This window comes from Sphaeramia orbicularis, chromosome 16 (assembly GCF_902148855.1).
Source record: "Sphaeramia orbicularis chromosome 16, fSphaOr1.1, whole genome shotgun sequence".
In the NCBI taxonomy this organism is placed as follows: Eukaryota; Metazoa; Chordata; class Actinopteri; order Kurtiformes; family Apogonidae; genus Sphaeramia; species Sphaeramia orbicularis.
Genome location: NC_043972.1, coordinates 46,962,992 through 46,977,661, shown reverse-complemented (window position 1 = coordinate 46,977,661; position 14,670 = coordinate 46,962,992). Strand labels below are relative to the sequence as shown.

The 14,670-nt window shown below is 36.3% G+C and overlaps 2 protein-coding genes across 2 annotated transcripts in view; one reads left to right on the top strand and one right to left on the bottom strand.

Annotated features, from left to right (window-relative positions):
* LOC115435634 (zinc finger protein 239-like) overlaps positions 1 to 14,670 on the bottom strand; it is a 695,125-nt gene that overhangs the window by 364,826 nt on the left and 315,629 nt on the right. The gene's annotated exons all lie outside the window — the stretch shown is intronic.
* Positions 1 to 14,670, top strand: part of pear1 (platelet endothelial aggregation receptor 1) — a 92,801-nt gene that overhangs the window by 49,075 nt on the left and 29,056 nt on the right. The window contains exons 2-5 of the mRNA XM_030158136.1: positions 401 to 511; positions 1,848 to 1,949; positions 2,051 to 2,151; positions 9,931 to 10,023. Of these exons, the coding sequence (XP_030013996.1) occupies positions 405 to 511; positions 1,848 to 1,949; positions 2,051 to 2,151; positions 9,931 to 10,023 (403 nt within the window). The 5' untranslated portion in view covers positions 401 to 404. The remainder of the gene's footprint in view (positions 1 to 400; positions 512 to 1,847; positions 1,950 to 2,050; positions 2,152 to 9,930; positions 10,024 to 14,670) is intronic.

Below are 14,670 nucleotides of genomic sequence, written 5' to 3'. Positions count from 1 at the left end.
CAATGGAATCTCATCCCTTTTACTGACACTTAGCATTACATACATTCATATTAGAAAAAAAAATTGTAGAGTGAATCAAAGAAATGTCAATAAAACTTAAACATATTGCCAAATCACATGGATTTTTATCAGTAATGATGGTGAAAGTAACTCTCATGATCCAGATTTTTTTCTGTTTTGTTTGAGACCCCATGCAGCTGATATTACATACTATGCCTTTAAAAAACAGATTTTTTTTTTTTTTTACAAAACCGCTGAAATGAACTGTTTTTCTTAACTGCTGTTTTCATTGTGATTGCCTCCCATGCTGTTTTCTAATACCACCGACTCTGTCCTATTCTTCTCATTAGGCTTTTGTACGTCAATATAAATGTCTCTGGTTTTTCTTTTTCCCCATCAGGACCATGCTGACTCTGCAGAGCTCTGCTGTCCTGCTGCTTTTGAGCTTCCTGATTGGTCTGAGCTGCTCTTTAAGCCCGAGAGACCCCAACGTGTGCAGCCTGTGGGAGAGGTGAGACCTAATGAATAAATACATCTGGCTCTTGTTTTAAGTACAGCATATTTTCTCATACAGAGCACAGACAAAGTACTTAAGTCCAAATGTGATGCACTTGTACTTCACTTTTCCACAACTTTATTCTTCTCTTATCTTCTTAGAGTTTTTATTCATCAGTTCAGAGCTGCACTGTTCCTTTGAAGCTAAAAGTTTTTATCTGTTTTATCTGTTGATCTGTTTTATCTTTTTATCTGATTTTTGTTTGTTTGTTTGTTTTTCTCATGCCTATACTTTTTATTGCTTCTGCTGTAATGCTTTTAATATTTTATGTAAAGTACTTTGAATTGTCTTGTACATGAAATGTGCTATATAAATACACCTGCCTAGCCTTGCCTGCCTTCTACTATATAACAGAGGTAAACTTAAACGTACTTATTTGTAGGATGATTTTACACATGAGATAATATAGCAGTGTTTTACAGCATATTGTTATTGATTAGACAATATGGTTTAATTTTTACATCTGTGACTATTTAACACCTCTATTAATTAGTCATTTTTCCTTCAATTGTATGATTTTGTCTATGGTTTAATTTCCACAAATGTTCAGCCACTATCTACCCAATAGTCAATAATTAGAGGAAAAACCCAAATACAGAAAACAGGTGAGTATATTATAACTTTTTCTCTTTGCTGTCTCAGAAGTCTGTGATGGGAACTCAGATTTATCTGTTGTCCTGGTTATAAAAGTGGTTGGCACCAGCTCCACCCACAGGAGATCCTACAGTAACTTGTTGCAACGACATTGCTGCTTCACTTTTAACAGTATTAATGTATTTTAACTGCCTTTTCTGTTAAACTTCTGTACTTAGGTCTTTTTCATACAAACCTTTTACTTGTCATGAGTAATTTTACTCAGCTGTACTGGTATTAAGTAAAGCTCCTGCTTACATGGGGTTTGTGTTGGAGAGTTCTTTGTGTTATTTCTTGGTTAGAGATATCAATGTAGTTATTATTGAGCATTATTGCTATATTACTGACAGAACCTGACAACCTCACAAATTCAAATGTATACTGATTCTTGACAGAACATGTCGGTGAGATACAGGGACATTGGTCCTATTTTTTTTTTTTTTTATATTGTTATGTTCTTCAGCGGGAACCCCTAGATTTAACATCAGTTGATTGCCTTAGAAACCAGAAAAGAAGCACTTATACCGAAAATGAGCTCTTCTCTAGTGTTGCTTCACATTTTGAATAGACTGTGATTGTAGTTACATGTTTTCTAATCCCAGTTGAGTTTGGACCCTTTCCTGTCTTGTTTAAAACTCTATGCATATGTACTTTTCAGCTTCACCACCTCAGTGAAGGAGTCCTACTTCCATCCTTACGACCAAGTGAGAGAGGAACCCTGCTCGGACCCTCGGACCTCCTACAGATGCATGCGCCACAGGTAGGAGCAGTAAAATGACTGTTTCCTGTTGGCTTAACTTCCTGTCTTTGGCATCAGGGGGTTGAGCCATCCTGTTTGAGCATCCTGTGTTTTTCTTTTAGGATTACCTACAAGACAGCGTACAGGCAGGCAGTGAAGACAAACTACCGTAAGAGATACCAGTGCTGTCCAGGCTACTATGAAAGCAGAGACAAGTGTGTCCGTAAGTAACTAAAGACCCTTTGAAAAAAAACCCAATATGCAACATATACACATGCGAGTGTCTCAAAGGAGAAATGATAAAGCATGATTTGATCATTACACATGCATATATATCTTATCCAATGTGTGCGTACATTATATTAAATGTTTCCAACAATATTCAGTGGTGTCATATGATGTTTTACAAAGAAGTAACACTAAACATCATCAGCTGAAATCACCACTGTGAACTGATGTCCATAAAATATTCAGTAAAATACAGTCCGTCAGCTGAACAACCATAGTTTGCAATACAATAGTGAGGTTAATTAATTACTGCTATCATCATCATCATCATCATCATCATCATCATCATCATTATTTCCAGACTCAGGAGTCCATTTAAAAACAAACAGGCAACAAATAAAAATAAATAAATAAAAAACTCAGGTTAAAAACACAAACAAAACATCACCAATATTATAAAAGACAGTTGTACCAGTGTCACCACAAGGATGACTGGTATCGCACTGAACTATGACTGGGATTTGTCAACAGCATAATGGTGGAATTCTGAGAATCGCTCAATCGACAGATCAATTTGTACATTAAGTTTCTCATAAGAGCCTGAAAAACATTAACTCCTACATCACAAAATAACTCACTTGCATTTGTTCATCGAAGTTTTTTAAACAGTTTTGTCATGGAATCATTATATGCAACTTTGAGCTTTTGTAACCTAGTTTAGTATTTTGTGTGATCAGTGGCTCGTACAAACAAATGAGATGACTCATTGAATGCGAAGTTAGCATTTAACAGTATGAAGGCTAATGTCAGATAGATTTTCACTGACAGAGGTGGTGAAAATAACAACTCTCATGATGCCATGTTACTTCACTAGTCATCAAACTTGTATTACTGCTTTGTTTCACAGACCCCTAGTGGCAGAAATAACATACTGTGTGTTTAACGATCTACTCAAAGCCCATGAAAAATATTCAAAGAAGAGAACAAGAGAACATGTGTTCTGTAGACTGAGTCTTCAACAGGGACTCTACCAAAGTGGTTTTAACTTGTGGGTTTTTTTTTATACCATTACCAAAATAAACAAGCTACATCTGCTCTCATGTACATCTGTCATCTGTCACTATCATGCAGCATATTACTTTAATCCAATCCAATCCAATCCAATCCAATCCAATCCAACTTTATTTATAAAGCACTTTAAAACAACCAGTGGACCAAAGTGCTGTACAGAAGACTAAAAGCACAATAAAAATTAATAAAAGCATTAAAATCAATAAAATCAAATAAATAAAACAAGTTAAAATATAAAAACACAAACAAAATGTCACCATTGCAAGAGTGTTAAAAGGCTAAGGAGAACAGGTGGGTTTTAAGAAGAGATTTAAAAACAGGCAATATCCTTATTCTACTATTATAACATAAGGTGCTGCGCACTTTTAATATTCCTCGGCCAAATACAGCGTCAGATTCTGTTCAAAGTTCATGCCCCAAAATTTAAATTAGATTGTCTTTTTGTAAAACTTATTACATACATATTTATATTTGAAATTACTCAGATATTTTAACTGCACAAGCAAACTTATCACCCCAATAAACCAAGCCATGCCAAGATGTGTATACATGGTATAAATGTGGTGGGCATGTCTCCATTTGATGCCATTTGACCTTGAAAAAGTAGGTTAAGGTCATATATTTTCAATATTCTTCTGCTCCATGTGAAGATGCATCCACAGTATAAATTTGGTGCAGATATGTCAGTGCATTCTTCAGATAAGGTGATTATGTCTTTGAATGGACAGACAGATTGAGAGATGACAAAATAATTACAGTAAAAAGTAAAAACATTATTTATAGCATGGTTGAGAGGTTGACTGGTGTATTTTTAGCTCAGAAGGATCCTCATGCAGTCAGTACACATTTGTAACAGTGACTATTTACATGTACAACATATATGGGTTTTTACCTTTAGTCCAGAAACACAATATCTCCAGTGAACTGCTTGTCTGTGCATAAATGGTTCATTGAAATGATTGTTTATCAGATATTTCTGTTTATGTCTCTAGTATTTTGACAGGGATTGATGGCCTAGTATGTTGTTTGTCATTTTAAAATTTGGATCATAACGTGCTGCAAACTTTTAATCCCCTTTGGCCAAATATAGTGTATGGTTCTGTTGAAAGTTACTGCCCTATAATTTACATTAGATTGTCTTTGTGTAAATTTGGTGCAGAAATCTAAATGCATTCTTCAGATAATGCGATTATGTCATTGAAGGACATGTCTCCATTTGACCTTGAAAAAGTAGGTCAAGGTCACTTATTTTCAGTAGGCTTCTGCTCCATGCTAAGATGCATCCACAGTATAAAATAATAATATTAGATAATGCAATTACATCATTGAATGGACAGACAGACAAAACAATTACAATATCCCTTCGTTGGCTGATTGTTGGCTAATTACAGTAAAAAGTAAAAACATTATTTGTAGCATGGTTGGGAGGTTGACTGGTGTATTTTTAGCTCAGAAGGATCCCCATACAGTCAGTACACATTTGTAACAGTGACTATTTACTTGTATAACATATATGGGTTCTTACTTTTAGTCCAAATACACAATATCTACAGTGAACTGCTTATCTGTGCATAAATGGTTAATGGAAATGATTGTTTATCTGATATTTCTGTGTATGTTACCATTATTTTTTGACAGGGATTGATAGTATGTTGTTTGTCATTTTAAGAAATGGAAAACTGTTGGTTGGTTGTATTTGTCCAATGTACAGAACTGACCATAAACCAACAAGAGGCCATATGTCTAAACTGTGGTACAAACCACAGATGACAGGAATATAATAAATGTGCTGTAAACATGTCTGTAGTAATAAGTAACCACAGTAATCAGCATATCCTACATGTGTTATTTGGAAAAAGTGTGTATCCATAAATATATTTAATGTATATTTGGAAGTTTTACATTAGAAAATAGTTATGGAAATAAAAAAAAAAAGATCCTGATTTAAAAAAATAGTATCAGTGTATTTGCTTGAGGTGGTTTAGGATTTTTTGAAAAAAAGAGTTAATGTGGTTAATGGGAAATGGTGTTTCCATAAAACAGGAGGACACAGCTGAAGTAGAAACACCTACCGTTTATCCAAAGACAGAATGAGCTGCTTCTTTGTGTTTATTACTGTCCGGTGTAATATAAGCTATAGCGCCACCTTCTGATGACCTTATGCATCATAACTGAATCACTTCAAACCCATTCATGAAAAGGAACATAATTCAAACACTTTTTTTTTTTTCTCTTTTGCAGTTTTACAAAAGTTCACTGTAATTTTATCGAAATACAGCTACCTAGAATCAGGCCTAATTTGAAATATTCAAATGGAATTTGTTGTTTACATGAGCTGAACAAAACGTATTGTCACGTTCAGAATAAAAGGGGAATAATTAGTATGTAAATGTAGTGATTGATTTGACACAGATCAACAGAAACACAGTTTAACAATACGACTGACATTAAACAGTGCAGACTTCAAATATATGAAAAAGAGAGGAATAAAATACATTCAGCTTTTTTATTTAACATATTTTGACAGCATTATTAGTTTTTTTGTTTTGTTCAGATCTGTCTGTGATAGCATCTCTACTGTGTCAATACAGTAGTCCTGATAAAACTTCATACACACTAATCCTTTTATCATCTGGTGTGTTTGTTTATTAGAATATTATGCACATTAGACATATTCCCCTGTATTTTGCAGTAATGTGCTCACAGGTTTAACACAGGTCTCTGACAAATGTAAAGTGAGAAACTCAGTCAGTTGGACTTGAAATCCATCTGAGGAGTTTGTTTCATGGTCATGATGTTGAATAAATACGTTGAGTTAGAATCAACACCAAGTGGATGCTACTGTGAAACTGTGGTTTAGAAGTGAAGTAACAGTAGGGAGGATAGAATACTCTCATTTTTGTCCTCAGTAACTCATTTTCATGACTCATACAAAGCTGTTTTTGTACAGAGTGTGCAAAGTCAATAAGGGAAGCACGTGACACTGTAATTACTAAAATTAGGGGTTCAATTCTCTTCCCCTTGGCTTGTGTTCCTTCTCATGCAGAAAGTGTTCAGTGTGTATTGGAAGGAGGGGGTGGAACTTAAACTGTCATCGCCTTAAAAACCCTGATACTGCAGTATCTGCTTCAGTTCAAGAATTCATCCACATTTTCTTCTTCTTAATGTTTATCTTATCAAAACTATGGAAAGAAAAGCATTCCTACATATGGTCTTATTTAATCTTCAGCTCATCATATTAGTTATGAGATTGAAACCTGCAAAACCTTCACTGTGTGTGCTGTAATTCAGCTGTTAATAATGCTAACAGCCTCTGTGCAATAGCTTTCATTTAAAATACACTGTACTACAATTTCTTGGAAAATATCTGCTTCAGACATTAGTCACTTTTCCATTGGACATCTGTGCAAAACTTTACTGATATTTACTAAATGTCAAAAAACAGAAGTGCGTAATGTCGGTTTTTCCATTGAATCACAAATGCAATGATTTGTTTATGTATTATCGCAAGAAGTCATTCCAAAAACATGGCAAAGAACGTAAATATTGTGTTGATCTACAGATATATTAATTATTATTATATATTACCCCTCTATCCCGTACTAAATTAAAAAATGATTCAGTTTCTTGGTGTGTCCACACATACCGAGCCATGTTTCTTTTAAAACTCTTCTTCGCTTGTTGCAACATCTGTCAACATCCATTTTTTTTAATTCATGTGACTCTAGTTGTGGAAAAAGGTCTTTCCATTGTAGTTTTGCATGATATACCATTTGATCTACGCCCGAAAAACCACCTCTTGCAGGGCAAAAACTTTTAATCAAAAAACGAGAGTTTTGGTGAAATCGTTGTCTTTCCATTAGATACATTTTTATGCATAAGTTATATTCGCGCAGTTTGAGGGTCAATGGAAAAGTGACTAATAAATGTGCTAAACCTTACATTCTTTAAAAAGATGAATTAGAAAACAAATGACAAAAGTAGTGGTTAGCTCATGTTTATATAATAGATTTATAAATGTTCCACTGATAGAACCTGTAAAGTGAATGTATTGTCATGTACAGACACTGTTTTGAGGTAAATGTGGTAGATCTGAGACAAACATTCCTTTTGAATAAAACCCATTCTTTAGTTCATTCACAGAATTTCACATTTTGGCCCAAGACTGTATATTAGAAGCTACAACCAGCTACAGCTTCTTTTTTTTTAACCAAGGTGTTTATTGATTTTGTTTCCATTTTTTTTTTTTTTTTTTTTTTTTTACAACAATGCACAATAACAACTTATGAACATGGTGGTTCAAAGGTTACAGTCAGCCAGAGTATGAGTACACAAGAGTCCATTCACAAGGTAGAAGAAAAAAAGAAAAGTCCATGTATGTAAAATAGATACGTGGATATGCAGAGGGTGGAGCTCTTTCTCTCCAGGCTCATTCATTAGGTGTGATAAATCAGTATTCACCCATTATAAGCAGAGCTGCAACCAATTAATTGACTTAAAGTGATCCAAAAAATCATTCAACCACAATTCTTCTGAATCAAAGCTTTGTTTCCTTCATTTCTCTGCTGTTAAACATTGGTTCCACTGTTGTGTTTCACACGGATGCTTATTGTGATGCACAAAGAAGCTTCAATTCAGGAAAACTGCAAGAGAATATCTCCCTTCAATCAATTCGAGTTGATTAATCGAATCGGGAATTTTTGCATTGGCTTTAAGCACCTAATCGATTAATCGGTTGTAGCACTAATTATAAGTAAATGGAGGGCGACATGGTGGTACAGTGGATAGCACTTGTGCCTCACAGCAAGAAAGTCCTGGGTTCGATTCCAACACCAGTCGATGGGGGTGGGACCCTTCTGTGTGGAGTTTGCATGTCTGCATGGGTTCCTTCCGGGTACTCCAGCTTCCTCCCACCATCCAAAGAGATGTGAATGTGAGAGTGATTGTTTGTCTCTATATGTCAGGCCTGCGATGGACTGGTGACATGTCCAGGGTGTACCCCGTCTTCGCCTATAAGTAGCCAGGATAGGCTCCAGCGAACCCCGTGACACTAGTGAGGATAAAGTGTGTTCAGATAATGAATGAAAAAAATAGTTATTCTCAAGATACTGCATAAAGCATCCCCACACTTTATGAAACAAGTGTTGTTTACCTTTAAGTATAAAAGTAGTTTTTTCCACAGGTAGACAGAGAGCCAGTTCTGTGAACCACTGTGGAACACTCATCTTTTTCCATGTCAAAGCAGTCACTCTTTTTGCCTGTAGAAGGCACATAAAAAGACAGATTTGTTCATGCTCTTTTATGTTATGTCCCTCTGAGTAAAGACCAAGTGAAAAAAAAAAAAGGGCTCAACCAGCACTTTTGACTTAATTTTTCTTTATTAGTGACTCAAATTTGGTAAAGTTTAACTACTTTTATTCTGGAAGCATTTTACTTGTATACCAGTGATGTTAGTTTTCTGAATATTTTTGTCATCAGAACATGCCAAACACATGTAAGTGAACAGATGACACATTGTTATTTATGACAGCTACTAGAGACACAGCAAATGAGTAAAGCAAATTCATGAAAGGTTTACCTACACTACAACTGAGACATGTTGATGCTAATAATACAGACATGTGAAATGTGGCAGGAAAGTGAAATGTGAATGTGAAATTATTGCTGCAAAACAGTGATAATATTCATTTTTGATTTTTAGTTACGTTGCACCCTCAGCATTGTGTTCCTTTGAGTCTAAGCACAAAGCCTTTAATTCTGCTCTCTGACATCTGAACAGCCACAGCTGATGACTGTTTTCAGTTTTACAATTGAGATAAATACATATTTATGGCCACGTAACTTTTCCTAAACCCAGTTTCTGCGCAAACCATTGTTTATGAAAACACAACCAATGTACAGTGCATAAGCTAACGTAGACATAATTATAGATATAACTATGTTTACTTATTCAGTTGATGACACACAGACTTTTATTGTGTTCTAAATCTGCTGTCAGTGTTGATACACTTTCAACACATAAGGAGAAAATTATCAGTGAAATGACTGTTTATTGTGTCTGGATGAAAACAAACCACAGAACATGGCAGAATTACTGGTCATTAATGCAACTTTGAATTAACTTAATTAATAGCAGAACCATTTATGATGCTGGAAGGCGGACAAGCCAAAGACTGTGTTTCCAAGAAGAGGCTCCTTAAAGCTATGAATGGCATCTAACACTGACGTTCATTCAATTACATACTTGAGCCCAGCTGTCGGCCCAACTCATTCACTGTTTATGACGGATAGAATAAAGTTAGAGGCAAGAATGGTGTCAAACTGATTTTTCTGTGAATAAAAATCTAGGATGGAAATGCTTTTAGCTACTAAAAGTTATGTTTTAGATAGCAAAATAAAGTCAGCTTTTACAATAGATTTAACAGCTTTAAAGTCATTAACATGTATAAATAACATTAACAACAATTATGCGTAAAATATTTTTAAGCTCAGTTCTTTAAGAAGATGTTTCATAAGTTACAGACCTGAATATGCACACAAACACACACAAACACACACTGCAGAAACAGGGCATAGTTTGTTCAATACAAATACTGAGTGGGTACATAAAAAAGCCCTGTATCGTCTGAGGGTCAGAGGTCATTCTTGGCCTTTTCAACAGCAGTGCTGCCGTTATTTGATGAAACACTATTCTCCTCCACAGCTCGCTGCACCAAAGAGTGTGTCCACGGTCGCTGTGTGGCTCCAGACCGATGCCAGTGCGAGGGCAGTTGGCGAGGAGACGACTGTTCCAGCGGTATGACACAGCCTTTTCCCTCCACTCACTCAGATTTCCCGTCGCTGTCTGCTTTTGCTCTCTCCATCTACTCCGTCTGTCCTCCATTTTGATCTTTCCCTGTCTTTCTCCTTCTTTGTCTTCTTTTAAACTGCACACACTCAATAAACTGCATACATACACACAACGGGAATTGACACCTGGCCATTAGTCAAGAGGCAGATCTTCACATGGACCACTCCATCACACACAGGAGCCCTGTCCAATGGAAACAGCAAGGGAGCATTACAGCATACAGCGCCATGAGTCATGTCAGCCTCAGCCCAGAAACTGGTTTACTACTCCAGAAGGACACCATGTTGGACCTCCAGCTCTCCCTGACATTTACTCAGGATATTTGATCTGGAGGGTGGAGCTGAGGGAAACAGGTGAAACATTTTTGGCCATACTGCTGACAAGGAAATGTTGCATTCAAATGCCAAGTAGTTTCTGCTACTCGCTATAAGTTAGCATATTCAGTATGATAATAGTTTTTCCAAATTGTTATAGTGGTTAAACACACTATACATCAGGCTAGCTGACAGAGCGTATCGTGCAGCACCAGAGGTCCTCCATTTACAAAGATAGAACATCGTAGGCTTCACCGATGATATGAAAAGGTTCACTTCCTTTGGAGTTTATTCAGAGGGGCTGAGAATGTCATGTGAATGAATGAAAGTAGATGAAAAAGGTCTAAAACCACTAACATCTAGTGGAATTAACATTATTATACCCCCGCCCACCACAGAAGATGGGAGTATATAAATAAAGGAGGTATTCTGTCCATCCATCCACCTGTCCTAGATTTTTGTCCATCCCATTTCTCATCCATTAGTAACCCCATTCTTTTCAAATTTCACACACATGGTTTTTACCACTAGTAGAGGTGCAGTGTACAGTTTGATGACTGTAATTCAATATTTTGATTTTTCTAATGAATTTTTAAAAAAATTTCAACCAAGACTAATCTTTTTTGCAGAGATTATTCACTCGACTCTATTCAAATTTCACAAACATGTTCTTTACATGTGTTTTTCTCTCAATTTTTTTATAACAAATTTTTGAAACGTTTAAAAACAATGAAAGTGAAGACTCAAAAGGAATCCATGGATAGGCAGGGTATCAGTGAGTGGGAGGGGCAAAGCGTTGTACGACTGAGCGGGGGTATTAACGCTGGCTTTATTTCTCTTCATTTTTATCTCCTTTAAACAACATTTATTTTGTGAGATCCTGTGACAGTTTGTCACAAAGGCAGAGACAAACCTCAAAGTCCCTTTCCTCCTGATGCTGCATACCTGACAAATATCAGCTTGTGCCAGAATGTACAGAAGACATGAATGTGGCTTGTGAAAAATAGGTTGAGTTTTTACTCATTTTACAGAAAAAAAAAAAAAAGTTGAATTTTATAAATCATGTTCATTTCTCTCTTTGGAATGACAAGGACAAAGTCAGGTCCTAAACAGACAGTGCAGTGTAGACACATAAACATGTTCAAAAATACTGAATAAATACTAACATTAGCTAAGCTATGCTAACAGGGCAGGTACTGTATTCATGCACTGGCAAAAAAAGATGACAACATGCACGCAAAGTGACCACACACTTAAGAATGTATAACTTTAATTCATTATACAATTTTAATTTGTGATTTATGTAGTACAATTGTGGTGGCCCAGAGGTGCAACAGCCCAGAAAATTATCCACTAGCCCAAAAAATTATCTGCTATAAGAAAAAAAAGAGAACAGCCCAAAAAACTTTCACACAGTGCACACAAGGGTCATTTACCAATGAAAACTAACCCCCACCATACCCTAACCCTAACCTTAACCATTTAACACCCAGTCCTAACCTTAAGCAGACATGGGAACCCTAATTAATCATTTAACCGCTTTGCAAACTATGTTAATGTAAATATTTTGAAAATAACTTTATTTTAAGTGCATTGACCTCCACTTCCTTAGCATTAGCCACATTAGCTGAGGGCCTTAAAAATTTTCAGCCTATGCTTTTATTTTTGTGGTGGCCTTAATTTTAAAGCAAGAGACCTTTCAGGTAAACAGCGCCCCCTTAATTGAAAAGGTGGATGATATTTTTTTTCTTATAGTGGATAATTTTTTAGGCTGTTCTCTTTTTTTTTCTTATAGTGGCTAATTTTTTTGGCTAGCGGATAATTTTTTGGGCTGTTCTCTTTTTTTCTTGTAGTGGATAATTTTTTGGGCTGTTGCACCTCTGGGCCACCGTATTCAATGGTACAAACCATCACATGCAATTTTTTTTAAAAAATACAATAAATTGTTTGTCTTTTAACATCATTGGCTAATCTTTTGGGGATGGAGTCTTACACTGTTTGTTATATCCTACTATATAATGCACGTTCTGTGTCCGTCCAATCAATGTTGCAGCACAGGAGGGCATTTGTATGGATTTTCCTCAGCCTTCACAGTCCCGATCGCCGCCAAACTCGCCAAATGAATAGAAACATTACCTGACTATCTACTAGGCACAATCTTATGTCCGTATTCAAATGCTGTGAGGTATGCTGGGCGATTTTTATTATGCTATCGTACAATGTCACCACGGGTACAATGCCGCTAGTTATATTAATTTATATTTTTCAACCCATGGTAGAAAAAGTTTAACATGGCTTCACTTTCCCCAAACTGCAACGACCTTCACTGATGTATTATTGTCCCTTATCCAAAATCACATTAAAACAAACAAAGATTTCTCAGTGCGTCACACATATCACATCCAACTTTTACAAACCTTAAGTCAGCAGAAATTGTTATATAATAGTACCTCAGAAAAGTGAATCTAAGCATGTTTGTCTTGTGTAAAATATGATCACCCAAACAATATGCAGTGTGAAACCAGAGCCATATGAGCGTTTCCACTACCTTCAGCCCATTTCTTTGCGCTTGGCTGGGTCAATAGTACACAGTGCTCCTCCATTTTCCCCCTTTTCTCAGATGAGAGGCCGTTTTAACGGGTAGCGGTTGATGTCTTGACAGGGGGATGATGGGAAAGGGAAATGGAAAATGTTACCCCACTCTCTCTGTTGCATGGCTCAGTTCCCTTCTCCTCTTATTTCACCCACTCTTCTCTACCTCCCCCTACTCACTGCAGTTTTGTTTTCCCTTTCTTTGTTTTCACAGTTTCTCTTTGCTCTTTCACTGCTCACTTATTCGGTTCTTAAGCCTGGATTCTAATATATCATTGTATAGGAGTAGAATCTTATTTGGCAGAATATGAGCTGATACTTCCTGGATGCCTGTGTGTTGATTTATCTAAGTGTGGGTGAAGGGGAGAGGGGCTGAGGTTTTCAGTTTGAACACTCACAGTAATGTTTGGCCATGAATACTGAAAAAAGGAGGGAGAAGCACATAAGAACGTAAAGGAGGGACAGGGGAAATTTAAGTTGTTAGAGAATGAAAACCATCAAAACAGTGTTAATGATAGACTTGGATGCAGAGGAGAACATCCAGTGGCCAGTAAAGTCACGACAAAGAAGTCAGCCTGGTTTTAGAAATGATTTTGAAACAAAAAGATAGAATTAAGCACGAGCAGTGAGGGTCAGTTACTTGTCCAGCAGATTATGTGGACTTTGAATATAAGCAAAACCACCATTTGGATTATTCACAAGGGAAAAGGAAGAATTTTCCCACCATATTTGTGTGCATTCCTGAGAATGGTCAGCACAGAGCTGCCAGTTCTGATGCGTTTGTCAAACAATGGGCTCGAATGCACTATTTTTGCAGTAATGGTCGTAGAGTTATTGAGAATGATATAACATCCAGTCAAGGTCGAAGAGGATTTTTACAGGCAGCTATTATAATAACAATAGTTTGGAAAAAGCAGATGGCCAATTAATTGGCCCATGTCAACCCCACAAATCTGTCTTAAACCAATAAATATCAAGTGAATAAATGAATAAATGTAGATCATGGAACATTACACTCAAAATAATTAACTCAGGCAAAATCTATGCAATTCTGGGCCAAGTTGTCTTTTTTGGCCTCATTATTTTCCCCTCAATGTCAGTGTTTACAGTTAAGGGGTCTAATATTACCCATTAGCCACAGCTGTAGTAAAATTCTACTGATCTGAATAGTCTGTAAAGGGATCTATATGTGCTGATTTATTGGTCAGACCCTCATCAGAATATCTCTACTGCACACAAATATTATATCCAACACAGTACATGCTATCCTTTATCTTGGGAAACAAGTTACTGTAATGTCACCAAAGAAAACAAAAAAACCTCCAAAAAATACTTACTTACTGTACTGAGTTGCATCACCAATGTCCAACCTCAACTTCAACCTCAACAATATGTTTTATATAGTTTTGACTTTGTATGACTGCTACCTGGGCCAGGTGTCCCTTGCAAAAGAGATTTTTAAACTCAATGGGACTTCCTGGTGAAATAAAGTTACATAAATAGATAAATGAATAACTAAGTGGTGCCAGGCACAACAAATCCCGCCCCTCACACATATTGTAGCTTATTCTGGCATTGATCCAGCTGATGTCATCATGTCTATGAGTGTGCTGATGTCAGCATATCAATAGCCTCTATATATGTGTCAAGTTTGAAGTAAATTGAAACAAAATTTATGTTTTTATAG